The 16,988-nt window shown below is 40.7% G+C and overlaps 1 protein-coding gene across 2 annotated transcripts; it reads left to right on the forward strand.

Annotated features, from left to right (window-relative positions):
• The first annotated feature begins 1,217 nt into the window (after positions 1 to 1,217).
• LOC111588738 (dysbindin-like) lies at positions 1,218 to 13,203 on the forward strand. 2 transcript variants are annotated; one of them, XM_023299274.3, is made up of 4 exons: positions 1,218 to 1,537; positions 10,008 to 10,157; positions 10,458 to 10,607; positions 11,668 to 13,203. In XM_023299274.3, the coding sequence occupies exons 1-4, from the start codon at positions 1,495 to 1,497 to the stop codon at positions 11,967 to 11,969; spliced, it is 645 nt and encodes a 214-aa protein (XP_023155042.2). In that variant the 5' UTR covers positions 1,218 to 1,494; the 3' UTR covers positions 11,970 to 13,203. The 2 variants fall into 2 exon arrangements, with proteins under 2 accessions (XP_023155042.2, XP_035799268.1); XM_035943375.2 differs by lacking the exon at positions 1,218 to 1,537 and having other exon boundaries at positions 10,018 to 10,157; positions 10,430 to 10,607.
• The last annotated feature ends 3,785 nt before the right edge of the window (positions 13,204 to 16,988 follow it).

The raw sequence follows: 16,988 nt of genomic DNA on the forward strand, positions 1-16,988 counted from the left end.
ACCGTGATGCTAAAAGGGTTCTTGGATGGATAGTTAGCTGGTGTACAGTAATTTGGGCAGCTCTAAGTATACAGTCTTTTGTGCTTTTACTAAAACATACTTAATTAAAAAGGAGAAGGCTGTCGCTAAACCAGCAGCACTGCTCAGTTGTATTGAAGCCTGATTATGTTCTGCTTTCTCAGGGTCTCCTGTTAGCTAACACATACCGCATGAACAATAAAAATAAATATATATATTTCTAATGAAACAAATCCCATGGGGTGAAGAAAGGCAGTGTGACAAATGAGGGAAATGAACAGTCTGAGTGTACAGCAGCTGAATATCAAAAACAAAGATGGTGCAGGAAGGACTTGCAAACTGGCAGCTGGTCAGACAAAAAAAAAGAGAAAAAATTATAAATATAGAATATTAAATAGACAATTTTTCCCCCTCTCTAATGGATCTTACGCTTTGTGTTTAATATGTAATGAAGCTCACATGACATCAGGCAAAGCTACATATCCAGTGGCATTTCCAAATCATGTGCTTTTGCTGTTTTCACAGTAAAAATCTAAAAACTTAAGCCGAATTCCTAGAATACTCTGTTAATCAATCATTTAAAGACCACCTAACTAATACATTTATGAATAATATTAAGAGACGTTAAAAAAAAGAACTAACAATGACACAGTTAACAAAAAAATGACATGATGTAGCTCAGCGTTACACAGTATTACATTACATAACATGACATTACATAAGATTTTACAACATATATTTTACAGCGAGAGTTAGTCATGTAAATTGCCCCCCCCCCCCGTTCGGCTTCTCATCACAGTTCATTTCTAAAGCCCACAACAGAGAGAATAAATAGTTAAATAAATACATGTAAAGCAAAGCAAGGAGAACTGACGCGAGAGGACTTTAATCCTGTCCTCCCTCTTGATCCTGCTTGGCCCCCCCGCAGTCACCAGTTGGTACAGGCCACAATGCCGTATAGCCCCCCTCGACACACACACACACACACACACACACACACACACACACACACACACACACACACACACACACACTGTTCTACAACCCTACTGAGGCTGTCTGACAGAGTGAGCAAGCGTGTGCGTCTGTATGCGTGTGTGTGAGACACTAGAGAGGCAGCCGAGATGAGAGTGTGAAGCAGTGAGAGGGAAAACCTAGAGAAAAAAAAAACGGCAAAGGCGATCAGAAAGAGTCGGGGGGGAGGGATGGAGGGAGGGAGTCAGCAAACACAGCAAAAAGGCAGAGCAGAGGAGAAGAAAGGGAAGAGAGAGAAGGGAAGAGAGGGAGATAAAGGGGTGATGTGAATCTCTGACAGTACCAAAGTCAAGAGATGCAATGACTAGATGACCATCCACTCCACACACCAGCATCCTGTCCTGGAGCCTTGACAGGAGGAGGACACGAAAAAGAAAAAAGAAAAACAACCAAACCACACAGACTCAAAGGTAAACACTCTTCAGCCCATATCAGCGGATCATGTCTTCTACGGGGTCAACCAACCACAACAAGCGTCTGGCATGTAAGTAACCAACAGTAGTAGACTGTAGTGTGTCTAACTTTGTCTCCCGTACAGCGAGTTACTCTGCTCTGCTCTGTGAGTTAACACTAGATGCTTCTTTGTTTTGGTAATTTGTCACATTGCTTTTCAGAGCACATTTTTGCTCATACTTGGCAACGCAAGTCTTAATGTGAAACCGTGCAGCAGTTTCTAATTCTCTACTACAAGAAGAGCCTCACATGACTCACAAGTAAGCCCTCAGAGCCTCACGGCAGAAAGGTTTAACTCCTTCATGTGACATGTTTCATTAAGCAGCAGTTAGAAGTTGACAGATTAACTGAACTTTATGTTGCATACAGTGTGCTTAGTAGGTACAGCATCACTATTACGTAATTTTCCTATTTTTCTAACTGTGCTGCTGAAAACTGTTCCCTTATGATTAATTAATTTACTATCGCCTGAACTAAAATTGCTCACCTTCAGTTTATTCCTTTACTTCCTCATTATCCTTCTACCTCCCACCCTTTATCGGGAACACTTGTAAACGTCTCATTGTCCAAGGCAATAACAACAACAACAGCCCTGGGTCATCTCTGTTTAGCCTGACAGCCTTGATGGTGCTGCAACGCTGCTGATGCAGATAAGGTTTAATCACAGTGAAGGGATAACAACCACTCTGTAAAGGAAGAAAGTCTTCCTACAGAAACAGTAAAGACATGCTGACACCAACCTGCTCTCCAGAGAAACACGGTCTTGCTTTCTAATTGAACAAATGACCCCACAAGAGCCATTCTCTAGGTGTCAAGACGATAATGTGCTGTTTCCCTGACGCTATTTGCAGCTTTAATGAAACGTTTCTGCATGAGGAAGCATCTAAGCTTTAATGTAAACAGACTACAGGCAGAACAGTATATATATATATGAGACCACTGAAAGTCCTGTTTTGATTGGCCTAAATATGGAGCAGTGTGCATGGCTGGAGGTCATCTTTGTATTTAGCTCTGAGAAGAAGTGCCTTAATGGCTTTGGGAATGGGCAACAGCCTGGGAATATAAAATCTGATCAGACACTCACAGCGCATGTTAGTCAGACAAGGTTTAATCAAAGAACTGAGATCTTAAGAACCCGAAGATGAGAGGACGCTAATGAAGCGCACTTCAAGATAAAGACGGTTGGAGATGATAAAAGACATTTATATAATGTGGTCATGAAAGTATTCTCTGCTCTTTGGGCATGTGGTCGTGCTTCCTGCAGTATGACGTAGCGTGATGGTGGCGCTGGGGGCTGTAGTAAGAGGCGGGACAGCATAAATGACCAGTCTTGATTTACCTTCTGCTGCGTGTTCATGGATATGTGTGTGGGCAGTGAGGGGAGTGGAGACTCACGGCGGGGGAGGTGGCTGTTGTGTTGCAGTGATCTCACTCATAAATGATTTATGCCTGATGGACTGCTGTGGCTACAAGGCCAGCAGAATGGAGCGCTTTGCTCAGTAAATAATGGCAGTAATTCCTAAAAATGATGTGGCTGCATACTGCTGAGAGATGGGCGGCCCCGACATCGGACCCCGGGGTGGATTGGGAGATAGAGGAGAGGAGGGGTGGAGTTTGAGATGGATGGGCTGTCAGTTGTGACTGGCCATGCAGCGTAACTGTCTAACCAGCTCGCTCTCTCTCGCACACATAACACCCAAAGTCTCTGTTCACTGAGAGCACAAAGATGATCATGGGATTTCTTTCCACTTGCCACAAGGGAATTGAATTCAACACCATGTGACTTACTGGTTCAATAGAAGCATTTGTTCTCTGCTTCCAGACTAGAGCCCAGGGCTCCTTATGTATGACTGCGCCATAAAAATAAATCAAGACTTGAATGTTTTCATCATAGAAAAGATGCTGACAAGGTATCTAGAAAAAAGACAGCAGAGAGGAAAAATACAACTGAAGGTACCGATGTGCATTTTCTAAAAATGCTTCAGTAGCAATTTAAAGACTAGCAGCAGGGATTATGAGCTGTGAAAGAGACCACAAGATCAAACCCTGGAAGAAGAAAGGATCATGTGCTTCGGCTCAGCTGTCACCTCTGGCCCCTGAACTCATAACACATCTGAAACATTTATTCCTAAACGTAAAGAAGAGCTGCTGATCTGATCAACAGTAATAAAAAGAAGAAAGAATTTGAAAGGTTGACTAAAAGATCAACATGAAAAGGAAAAAAGACAGCCTTTCTTTCAGTATCAAAGTCCACAAAAACGACTTCTAATCAGTTTCTTTGCCTTGACACACAACAAATGCACAATAAAATGAATGGCATCCTTGCATCTTTGTGTTTGTCAGTATGAGGCTTAGCTGAGGCAGGCAGATGCAGTAAAGCCATTTACATCAAACCAACCACTGACACTACAGTTACTTTATACAGCATGAACAATGTACGGCAGACTCAGGTTGCATAACCACGTTCTTTCTTTCTTTCTTTCTTTCTTTCTTTCTACCCGTACGTGCATTTACATATGCTGAGCTAACTCGTCGTGCACTACAATGCAGTAGGAGTCCGGTGTGGGGCGTTCAGCTCAAGGATTGTACCAACGTTATGTAACAGTAAGACCTAAGTAATCATGGTTCAGTGTGGGCTGAGATGGAACATGTATTTCTGGGTGGGGGGGCAATAGGTCCTGTCACAGATCACATAAGTCATGGAATTTGTCAGCTCTGAAAATACTGTAAAGCCTAATTCAGTTAGCGTCGTGCAACATTTGCCTTTGTGTCTCCACCCAGAGTGAACTCATCTGTCTTGTGTTTTTTTTCCAAATAGTGGCATAAAATGAACAAAGGGAGGATCTATGTTGAGGGAACTTCCTGACAAACCTTATTAGACCTCCTTTGACATTTGTATGTCAAGAATGTCAGAACATGTCAACAAACTGTCCTTCCTAAAGGCTCCTCTGATGGCAGCTGAGAAATTAGTCTTAATTTGGCTGGACAATTACTCATAATTGTCATTCATATTAACCTACTTGTTGGAGGTATGCTTTCATCTCTGTGAGGCTAAATGTGCATTCATTTGAACCGAAAACTACAAGAGTAAAAGGAAACAAATATACTGTGTTGATCTGCTATAATTTTAAATGCAAATGAAAGCATGTCCGGCTAATTAGCTTACTGCCTACCAACCTGCAAGTGAGAGTAACTTTTAGATTTACGGATCCTGTTTGGCAGAGAGAACTGTAACAACACTGATTGTTGCCCTGCTCCAGGGCAACAATCAGCAGAGTGAGTTTGAGTTAGAAAACACTGACTGAGCCACTTTTTGCACACAGCAGCTATACAAAATTTAGAATTCTGGATATATTTTCCGGTAATGTTGTTTTTAATTGTCCATCAGCAGATATAACTATGCCGTGTTGTGTTTTAGTGCCATGTCAGCAGTTGAAGCCAAAAAATACATCCGTTATGTCAGTGTGGAACCAGCATATTTGAGGCATGGTACTTCTCCTTTTATCTGCTCCCCTGGTTTTATTTTCTTCTTCATCTTTTATAAGCTATCTCTGTTAATAGCCTGAGGCCAACACTTCCCCAGCATAGCGAAAGTCAGCCATCACAGCTGTAAAGCTTTTCCATGTGACCTGTATTTTGTAGCCCAGATAAGGGTAAAGGAGCAGCCTGAGAACTGAATGGGTTGACTTATTTAATACCGGGACTATTTCATCAGACTTTATGCGCAGTGATCCCTGCACAAAATCATCTTAAACATCAGCGAACACTGGATTTAAAGTGGGAAAAAAATAATTCATGAGCCACACAGTCATGCAAGGATCATTCAGGGTTATTAACCCTGGCCAAAAGCGAGGGATTCCCCTTTTAGGCTATGAACACCATCTGGTTCTCACACAGAGCTTAGTAGTGTTATAACCTTAGCTGATTTGCATGAAGACCCACAACATGTCTTCCACAGCAGGATTATAGGAAACTCTGAGGTTATCTGGATGAGTCAGTCTTTTACATACGTGTTTTTTTCCCACGCAGGAGTCGACTCAAGAGGACATGCAGCTAAGCCTGTGTGTGGGTCGGACATGTTCATGGTCATCTCAACTTGAGTAATGCAATCTGATTTTTAGATAAACAGACAAAGAGAAAGATGGCGAGGGAGTCATAGAGAGAGAGAGAGAGAGAAACCTCCATAAGGCCAAGAGGCAAAACTGAAGTTTACATAAGCTGTGTAGTTGCATCATCATCAAGTCTCATCATTGCTGTAACAACCTTTAGTAACTGGTTTTGTCTCAAGCTTCCCACTGCTGCCAAGTGATGACTCCTGAATGGACACTGACAGTTGGCAGTGAGGTGGTAAGGGGTTTGGCAGGCTCCTGGTCTGTTTAAGGATCCTGCTGCTCATTAAATCCCTCCGTTTGCAATGCCAAATACAATGCCAAGACTTGCACAGTTCTTCTTGTTCCCTTGTTGGACTGAGGAGACATGGGGGACAGTGGACTTGCAAAATGGAATAACTACATTTCTTTGGCTAATCTGCGGACTAATGGAAGCACACGTTGATTAATTCTACTTACTATTTTTAAGGTGTGTGTTTATTCTCAAAATACACACATATTTGACAAGCTGAAAGCAAATTATATATAATTAAGGTGTTGGGCTGTAAGGTTCCAGTTGGTGTTTTAATGACGGTGCAGGAGAGAGCTGTCCAAAGCTACATTCAGACCAACTTTAGTTCTACATTAAAGAAATGCCCGTCAAGTAATGCAGAAGGCTCTGGCACTAAAGTGAAAAGTCATCTGTGAAAAAGTTTAACTTTTCCCACATCTTCTAATAGAATGCTGCAACGGCATGTCAATACATGCATTCCTGGTGGATTACTTCTTTCATTCAGTGCTTGTTGTATCACCTCTATAACATGAGCATGGGAATATGTGGTACAGCTTATGGGGCAGTTGTGGAAATTACTTGGATAAGGTAATCGGGCATACCATATGGAGCCATTTAAGATGAACGGTAAATGATCTGTACTTATATTGTACCTTTTAACCTAAGCTCGGTTTTAGGAAGCGTTTTGCAATGTGTTTTTCATTCATGAACACATAGTCACGCACAAACAGTAATGGAGCTGCAATGAAAGTTACTCGCCTGCAATCAGGAGCAACTTTGGTTTTGTTGTCTTAGTCAGGGACACATGGAGGGCCTGGGGGTTGAGCTGCTAAACCTGCAATCAGTGGACAACCCGCACTGCCACTCCAGCCACAGCTGCTGCAAAGCAAGAACAAACGAATAAAAATGTGCCTGGCAATCATTCTGGTCCAAACTGATTGGTAATTTGCCTCCAAACTGGTATTGCAACATAGGGAATTTCAAAAAATGTTATATATGATACCACAAATTCCATACCTGCAGCAACATATGATAAACATTTCACTGTGTTCCAGTGTAGCAAGTTCCTCTATCTGAACATATTAGTGACATTTACATTGGCTGCCTTTAAGTGTGGATTTTAGTTTATACTTAACAACACTGTAAGCTTTATGTCATTGACTGTATTCCCACAAACTGCTGGCATATAAGCCAGAGAGAATATGAACAGCGGCCCTGTTTCCTGCCTCCACAGACAGCTTGAATGACAGAATAAAGGGCTGTCATTAGTGACAGTGGACACACCCCTCCTGGGCAATGGAAGCGTGACTGACGGATTGACTAGCTGGCTCTCCAGAGATGGAGTCGCTCGAGGAGGGAGGCTGGGTGACACAGATGTGCTGCAGTGTTTGTTTTCAAACAGCAGAAAGGGAATTCTCAAAAGGGCCAACTGTAGATGTAGCAAAGTCAATGCTGTTGCTTTGCATGCTGGGTCCATCTGCTGGCAACATTTAAACAGGTTAGTTATGGGAGCTTGTTACACATTGGTGGACAAAATGAGCATTAACCATGCACCGTAAATGCATAAGCACACATACAGTGTATGAACATGCACACACATACAGATTCATACATCCACACACACACACACACACACACACACGCCACCCAAAAACACCGGTGACATGATTCAAAGTGTCAGCTCATTGAGGCCACAGGGAAGAGACACAATGTGTGCTGAGGAGGATGTAGCACAATTACACAACCACAGCCTGTCAGCATGGCAGAGGTCAACGCACGAGGCAGTGGCTCTCCTACTTTTCATAGTATGTCTGCAATTTCAAACATGGAAATAAAAATAACCCCATTTTCATATTAAGCGTATTTAAGGCAAGGATTCAAGCAAATATTTAGTTGGTCACACAGCTCATGTCATACCTATATTAAAATCTTCACTTGTCATCAAATTGATTTTCAAACTGCATGCGAGCCTGATCACGAACACTAGAGGTCAGACTAATATCATGAGAACAAGTTCTTTGCCTTAAGAAAAGCTACAGAAAGCTGCGTGAGAGGAACATGGGAAAATAATGGTAAAGGAATTAGTAGACAGATTAGAAGACATATTGTGATTAAATCTATGTGACAGCAAGTTGTTAATAGAAACATGACAGGTCTTGTATGAGAGACTCTACATTAGAGCTGTGCAAAGCTGTGTAATGTTTTTAACTGAAGAGTTTTAAAATGTTTTATGACTGGTATTTACTGTTGTATTTGAATAATCATGTCTTTTAGCATCCGCTTATCACACACTGATGACATTCAAACAACTTCAGGTTTCTTTTAGAAGTCAGAACTTATTTGCCTCAATTAAAACATACGTTTTCATTTTTAAAACTACTTTTTATTCCTCTGGAGCCTTTACTGACTATAAACAGTAGCATCCTGGATGTGAACCACAAATTATGTGTTTCGTGGTCTGTGCCTTTCTCTCTGTGAACATGGCAACCAATGTTTTCTTACAAGAGAGTCACACTTAATTAAGTGAAAATTCCTCGGTGTAAACCAGAGTAACACCGAACATTCTTACTCCATCTTCAATTAAGAAAAAAAGCAATTTTTTAAAAATTGGAACAGAACACACTTCCTGACACACATACAGTACCAGTCAAAAAGTTGGACACACCTTCTCATTCAACATTTTTGTTGATTTTAATTATTTTCTACATTGTAGATTAATACTGACAACATCAAAACTATGAAAGAACACACGTGGAAGTATGTAGTAAACAAAAAAGTGTTAAACAAGCCAGAATATGTTTTATATTTTAGATCCTTTAAAGTAGCTTTGATGACAGCTCTGCACACTCTTGGCATTCTCTCTCTCAGCCTCATGAGGGAGTCTCCTGGAATGGTTTTGAACTAACAGGTGTGCCTTGTCAAGAGTCAATTTGTGGAATCGCATGCCTTCTTAATGTGTTTAAGACCATCAGTTGTGTTGTGCAGAGGTAGGGTTAGTACACAGTGGATAGCCCTATTTGACTACTGTTGTAATCTAGTATGGCAAGAATCACTCAACTCAGTAAAGAGAAACTACAATCCATCATTAGGTTAAGACATGAAGGTCAGTTGATCTGGAAAATTTCAAGAACTTGGAATGTATCCTCAACTGCAGTCGAAAATACCCTCAAACGCTATGATGAAACTGGCTCTGATGAGAACCAACTCTTGGTCTTCATGGTGGAATTTCTGCAAAGAAACCACTACTGAGGATGAATGACAAGAAGAAGAGATTTGTTTGGGCCAAGAAACACAAGAAATGGACATCAGACCAGTGGAAATCTGTACTTTAGTGTGATGTCTCCAAATTTGACATTTTTCCCTCCAACCGCCGTGTCTTTGTGAGATGCAGAGATGGTGAATGGATGGTTTCTACATGTGTGTGAAGCATGGAGGAGGAGTTGTGATGGTGTGGGGGTGCTTTTCAAAATTCAAGGCATACTGAACCAGCATGGCAACCACAGCATTCTGCAGCACCATGCCATCCTGATTTGCGCTTACTGGGACCATCATTTATTTTTCTACAACACAACGGCCCCAAACACACCTCCAGGATGTGTAAGGACTATTTGACCAAGAAGGAGAGTGATGGAGTGCTGCATCAGATGACCTGGCCTCCACAATCACCTGACCTAAACGCAAATGAGATGGTTTGGGATGAGATGGACCAAAAGGTGAAGGAAGAGCAGCCAACAAGTGCCCAGCACCTCTGGGAAGTCCTTCACGACTGTTGAAAAATCATTCCAGGATCCTCCCTCGTGAAGCTGACAGAGAATACCAAGAGTGTGCAAAGCAGTAATCAAAGCAAAAGGAGGCTGCTTTAAAAAATCTAAAATATAAAACATATTCTGGTTTGTTTCACACTTTTTTGTTTACTACATAATTCCACGTGTTCTTTCATAGTTTTGATGTCTTCAGTGTTAATCTACAATGTAGAAAAAAATTAAAAGAAATAACAACCATTGAATGAGAAGCTGTGTCCAAACTTTTGACTGGTACTTAACAAGCTTCAGATAGAGAATAAATACCGGTGAAAGTAATGTTTTAACATGTTTCTTGTCTTGTTTTGTTTTGTTGGTCAGCTGAAACAGACAACTCTCAAAAGGTGCGTGAAAAGGATTCTGCTCAGCACCTTAAGCTGAAGGACAGACAACGGTTCTTCGAAGACGTCTACCAGCATGACTTGGACAATTATTTACCTTCTGCACACTTGCAGATCGACTGCAGGAAACGTGAGTTACTGTTTGTTCTGCTTCTCAGGGGGCCCGAATACCTAAATGTTTTTCATAAGTAAATAAGAAGTAGATGTAAATATTACAGATATTAAGTTACTGGCTGATGATTAACTGCTTTACATCTGCTCACTATGAAAAACGGATGAAACTGGTGTCGTATTCCACTTGTATATTCAGTCTTCATGCTCAATGCTCTGTAGTGGATATATTGTCAATATCCAAACAATTTGTAGGCAACAGCTTTTGACATCAACAGTGTGTATTTACAGGTATGCTCTATCTGCTGTTTTGCTGCAGCCCCTATGGGTAGTATCTCATCTATGGAGGTGAATGTGGACGTCCTGGAGCAGATGGACTTGATGGACATATCGGATCAGGAAGCTCTTGATGTGTTTCTCAACTCAGGTTCGGGAGCAGATGCGGGAGCGCTGACGTCTCCTCTACCAGGTTTGCCTCCATAGTACAATCAAATGCTATATTTACCAAAGCACCTTCTTTCTTGAGCTTACACCAGATGTGTTGTTGTTTGAAAAAGACTCACAGAAAGGTGCAAATTGCGGTGTGCTGTGTCATGTGTCCCGGGGACCTGCTGTTGTTAGGTATTTATAGTTCTTTGTTCAGCAAATTTCCATTTCAGGTCCTCTCTCACACGCACCTTACTGTCCTCAGAAGAACCTAAGATGGTACAATCTGTCCAAATCAGAGTTTTTTCAGGATAGACACAACCGTGCATGCTTGGATTTAAGATGACAAGTAGACTTGTATGAGTGAGGCAAACTTTCAGAGCACCACCCACTGTACTTAATAAACAGCACATTGAAATGATTAAACCTACAAACTTACTGCCTACTGGCCTAAAGCTGTTCTTATCATCTATTTTTGCGTGTAGAGTCTCTCTAAGGCACAAAATCTACTGTGGGCTCGGTACCACAAACCTGAAGATTTATGACATTCTGGCAAAATTATCATAATCTGTGCATAGATTGGGTATTTTTCATCATTATTGACTGTTTTAATTTCACTAATTTATTCATAAAACCTCACAATTTTGGCTGGAATAGACTCCAGCCAGAATAAAGTATGTATAGCTTGAATGGATTGATTAAAATCTTGTTTTGAAGTAATTCAACCTCTACAGAAAAGGACAGAGTTGTATATGTTGTTACTGGGCAGTAAGTGCACAGTTGTGTATAAAATAGCACAATAGTATAAAAAGCACAATAATGTTTTGTACTGAATTAGTATCTGTGAAGACGAAGTCAGAAGGTGCTGTCAGCTTTGTATGGCATTATATCAAGGTGACCGAACTCACTTGTTGAGACCTGTCTGAGTGATCCCTACATACTGTATCTCTTGGAATATCTAATAACAAGTCAAGACAGTGATGTGATTGTTGTAGGTACTTTGCATATGCAGTTTTGATGACTCAGATGTGGGAATTACAGATTTTCTGTGATTAGCCGCAGCACAACAGGTATCGTCACGTTCTAATAGCTTCCAATTACAGATGGTGAGGACGAGGAGGAAGATGAGGAGGATGAAGATGCAGAGGTTGTCTACAGGGAGCGTGCATCTTTGAAACGGCAACATGAAGTTTACCGCGGCTCACAGTCCCGCATTTCGTCTACATCGTCTGGTTCCAGTGACACCAGTGTGGGCGGAGTCGACACGCCTGTGATCCAGTCAGATGATGAGGAAGTTCATGCCGACACTTTGCTGCTGACCTCTGTTCCCCAAACCAGGGATGAAGAAACAGAAGAGGAAGATGAGGAGGAGAGAGGCCTTCCAACTAGTCATAGCAAAGACTGACTTTTACAGCCTCTAGAGCCTGAAACTTCTCTCTGTCTCCACATTCCTTTCATACCATCCATATGGGTTGAAACCTCAGCATGGTTCACCTGGCTGTAACATGCTATGTCTTTTCAGTGTTTTCATGATAACCTTGGATATTTCTTCAAATCTTACTGTACATCAGTGTTTATTTTTCTGACTGTAGCACATTCTGTTAATTGTCTGTTAAAGGTTTTTTTATTTTTATTTTGTGGAGGTCTCACAAGACATAAGATAAAAGATTCCACTCTCCTGCACTAACATGTTCTAACTGACATGGCCCAGATACACTTCAAGAGTTATTGCTTTCACTGCCAGACAGAAACCACCATTCTGACAATTTTGTCTTGAAAGCACAGGTTCCTTCTTCAGAGCCACAGAAAGAGCAAAAATGAAAAGTAAACGAATTCAAGGCAACCATAAAAAAAACTGAAGATTTCTGGCTTATATGACATTATACCTCAATTCTAAGTATCTTGGATTTTCCTCATCTTGTTTATTAGCATTCATGTTACAGTAGATAGGGGTTACCAGGCCTTCTCATGAAAACTCCTTTAGGATGTGGGTCACGTCAAACTGTAGTCTGTTGTTCTGTTATTTCTTTGTCTGCAGTCTTAAAATGCCTTTGTGTTGAACATTAAAAACACTAAAGCTTCAAATAGACAGCTTTTAGCTTCGAGGCCAATCTGACAGGACAGAGTTTCAAAATGCAAAGGCCATACATCTTCTCCTTTCTAAAGATCATTGTGTTACACAAATGAGTCCTAGACAGAAAATCCCCCCAACACCTTTCTTTGAATTCTTAGGAACTCTCATTGTGTGCATGCAGAAACAACGTACAGCATACTGAATGGAACTGTATTTGTAAATGCATGCCATTCTGTTCTTGTTAGTGACTACGTAAGATGGTTTCAATATTGCAGGCAGTGCTGCGATACGAACCTGTACTCAATGCTCCTCCACGGGAGTCAGAAATCGAGTGTTGGATAATTTTGGTCACGTGGAGAATGAGCGACTCAGCTGACAGGTTTATATGTTTATGATATATGTGTGTCTGTTTGTAAAGTTGTAAGTAAGGATGTGGATGTTCAAGAACACAGGTATCCCCCTGATCCAACAGCTTCTCTCAAGACAACCTTTTTACTTTGTCTATCATGATGTGTATTTCTTCCTATGAAGAAAGATAAATGAATAAAGCAGAGGGTTAAGCTGCCGAATGTGCTGTGCATTTGCTTGATTAGCATTTGACTCACTGGCTTCTGGTTTCTCTTTCAGTGTTTTTCATTCTGCAGCATTAGGTGGTGGTCTCACCACCTTTGCAAAGTCTGTACTTGCCCTTCAAATCCGACTGATGACAAGCTCACTCTATATGTCACGCATTAGGAGTGGTTTACAAAGTCCAAAATTGCTCTCACTTTAAGGACAGCCTGCAAATGAAGGGGATTGTCTCCTCACATGGAAAATTTGAATGTGAAGTCACAGGCAGTTATTGTACCAATGTATACACATGGCTGTTGAGCTGTGCACTGAGCTTTCCAGTTCTGCTAGTTTTACTAGTTTGCTTTTAGCTTACCCTCAGTTCTTTTCAACAGCACTTTCTTATGTCATTGAGGCCTGTGGCTGAATTGTTTGCCCTCCCTCTATCATACCAAGGATGGGTGTTGCTGTGGGCAATGCTTGTATGTGCTGTACCAATAGCTATGATAAGTTTCACTGTGGTTTGTTATTTATCACACACTAAGATCTCTGATCATTATGCAGGCAAAAGCTTTTGATTTATATTCCACCTTAATGTGGAATGTCCTTCAGGTTCTAGGTAATCTCAAAATCACACTCCTGACAGCAGTGGGCCATATGGGTTATATACTGAATACGTTGAAATCACTTCTTTTAGTGGTTACATACCTCACTGTTCTTTTTGGCTTTTAAAGTTAGCCAAAATGTCATGACTGCATTAGGATTATTCTGCCCAACTTCAAGCAGTTTTTAGGCTTCAGACTTCTCAAACTCTGGTGTACTTTCTCCCACAGATCAACGTGTTAAGAATCTTTCTTAAGGATGTTTGGAGGCTACAGGCCACTGGATCATTTTTCTTTCCCCTTACACAAACTATCAGTTTCACATTCCTTGGCTTTTTTTTTAGTTATTATTTTTTTTAACACTGAAAGAACGATTTTAAAACATTAACACAGATTTCCATGCTGCCATGCTGCCTGCCATCCATTTGGTCAGAGAAGAAGGAAACACAAAATTGAAGCCTTGAAGCACACTTTTCCTATGCAATATAAATGCAGCAGCGTGCTTGTTCGTGTTTATTATTTCTTCATGCCTCTTGTCAATGTTTATACTGTGCTGTGACTGCATTTAACTGTGGGACAAGTCGGGTCTAATATTAACTGGCCTGGAGAGAAATTGATTTTGAGATAGTTGCAACACTGTGTTTTGTTCAGCCTTGCATGCGATGGACTTGTACATAGGTCTCTATCTATCTATCTATCTATCTATCTATCTATCTATCTATCTATCTATCTATCTATCTATCTATCTATCTATCTATCTATCTATCTATCTATCTATCTATCTATCTATCTATCTATCTATCTATCTATCTATCTATTTTAACATGCTTGTTTGTGTCTGATTACTTGTATTTCATTCTCAATCTCGTTCTCCCCTCATTTTCTTTCTACTGTCAGCTTTTATAAAGCAAATGTAAAACCTAACAATTAAAAAATTCCAAAATAACAGTTCAATCCTTAAAATTATTATGAACTTTTGACACGAGGCCATGGAGGCATTAGAAAGGGTAAAGTCAAGAAAAATACTTCGAGTAAAAGAAGTCTGAAATAGGTCCAGTGAACTGAATTGAAAATACCCAGGATTCCACAAGTTGCTGTTAGAGCTGCTTACTCATCAGCCACTGAAAAATTTACTTTGATTCACACATCAATCTTCGGTATATTAAAAATGATTAGTAGATAGGGAAAGATCTTACTGAATAATGGATGGTGCCTTGTGTTTTTGGAGGGAGACATTGTGACCACTCAGTCCCTATTTAATTGAGCAAAATTTACAATAACATATTTATGATTTGTGATTAGGCACAGGTGCCTCACAGCCAGAAGATCCACGGTTTGTGTCCCGACCTGGGCGTGGTACCTTTCTGTGTGGAATTTGCATGTTCTTCATGTGCATGCGTGAGTTTTTACCGGTTTCTCCAGCTTCCTCCCACAGTGCAAAAACATGCTGAGGTTAACTGATGATTCTAAACTTTTCATGGAGAAAAGTAAGCAATGAATTTTTTGTCAAACTTTTCAGAGAATAACTGAAAACATGCTTTATTGTGGTACATCGTGATATATATCGTTATTGTGATATAAAATAATTCATATCGTGATATATGATTTTTTCCATATCACCCAGCACTACTCAGCGATTAGCACTATTACATTTAATGATGAATAACTAACCTTTTTGGAACACACTGGCTGGGATTGTGTACAGTGACTGTTTAGTTTCTTTCCTATATGACAAATTTTGTTTTTGTGGGTTGTTTTGCTTTGGACATTTGACCTAATACTAGCTAGCATGGAAACAGCAGTTAAGTAAACATGCATAAAGGGGAATAAAGAATATAAATGCAGTGCTGGATACAGCAATGGATATAAAAAGTGTTCATTTTATGTTCAGTGGGTTTCTGATACCTTAATGATTGTAAATCTAATTATTTTGGGAATGTGTTATCACTGTAAGACACCGTGACTCTGATATGACACCTGGATTGTTGCAGCATCAGAATCAGTGCAGTTGACAGTCACTGAAGACCAGCCAGGGTTAGCGGTTAGCACTTTCGCCTTGCAGCTAGAAGATCCCTGGTTCGCGTCCCGGCTTTCCCGGGATCTTTCTGCATGGAGTTTGTATGTTCTCCCTGTGCATGCGTGGGTTTTCTCTGGGTACTCCGGCTTCCTCCCACAGTCCAAAAATGTGCTGAGGTTAATTGATTATTCTAAATTGCCCGTAGGTGTGAATGTGAGAGTGCTTGTTTGTCTATATATGTAGCCCTGCGACAGACTGGCGACCTGTCTAGGGTGTCCCCTGCCTTCACCTGAGTCAGCTGGGATAGACTCCAGCCCCCCCCGCGACCCTAATGAGGATTAAGCGGTGTATAGATGATGGATGGATGGATGAAGACCAGCCAAGCCAGTGTTGTTTTATTCATTTACCAGTATATGTTGGGCGTAACCCATGAGCCAAGAAAATGCCTGTGTTTGTGATACAGAGTGATCAGAGCAGGTTTTAATGCAAACACAATGATGTGCCCAAATGAACACCACTTTGTACCTGCAGAAAAATAAAGTCCTTCACCTTTGGCAGCATTATAATGCCAACTATACCTTTCTTTCACGTGCCCTCTATTCCACATTTTAAGCCTTTGACTCCAATGTTGTCTTTGAAAATCCAATGTAATACTGGTTCATTGTCACTCATTCATTGTCCACTCATGCTGTGTAAGCAAAGCAACTTAAGACCAGTGTAACTGATCAAAAATTTTGAAGCAAATGTCAACATCATTCCAGTTTGACCTCTTTGCCGCCCCTTGTTTTCTCTCAGCTCTTACAATACTGATGCTGTGACAGTTTGAGGTCATCGAAGGTGATAAAGAGGTTGAAACCTAAAAAAACATGAAAGTGCTGAGAAACTCGGTGCCTTTTTAGAAGTCTAACAACATGAAAAGACAAAAGCTCCAGTATCTGAGCTAAGGCACTGTCAAATCTTAAAACACATCTCCTCAACTGCTCCCTCCACACAATCTCCTATGTTGGATGTAAAATGAAATCAGCATTAACACAATGAGGACCTTGCATGATTGTGCGCTGTACTTCAAAGTAGTGTGACAATAGCCAGAAAATCATGTGCGAATTAAGAGAATATAATTATCAAGATTGAATAATAACCGTAGCGGAAGTTAACAAACATTTATTTTCAGTCCAAACAGTT

Source organism: Amphiprion ocellaris, chromosome 8 (assembly GCF_022539595.1).
Source record: "Amphiprion ocellaris isolate individual 3 ecotype Okinawa chromosome 8, ASM2253959v1, whole genome shotgun sequence".
In the NCBI taxonomy this organism is placed as follows: domain Eukaryota; kingdom Metazoa; phylum Chordata; class Actinopteri; family Pomacentridae; genus Amphiprion; species Amphiprion ocellaris.

Excerpts from the sequence above, each read along its gene's own strand:
- LOC111588738 (XM_023299274.3), top strand. The coding sequence starts at position 1,495 with ATGTCTTCTACGGGGTCAACCAACCACAACAAGCGTCTGGCAT. Across the intron at positions 1,538-10,007 it reads CCACAACAAGCGTCTGGCAT|CTGAAACAGACAACTCTCAA; the intron begins GTAAGTAACCAA and ends TTTGTTGGTCAG. Across the intron at positions 10,158-10,457 it reads GCAGATCGACTGCAGGAAAC|CCCCTATGGGTAGTATCTCA; the intron begins GTGAGTTACTGT and ends GTTTTGCTGCAG.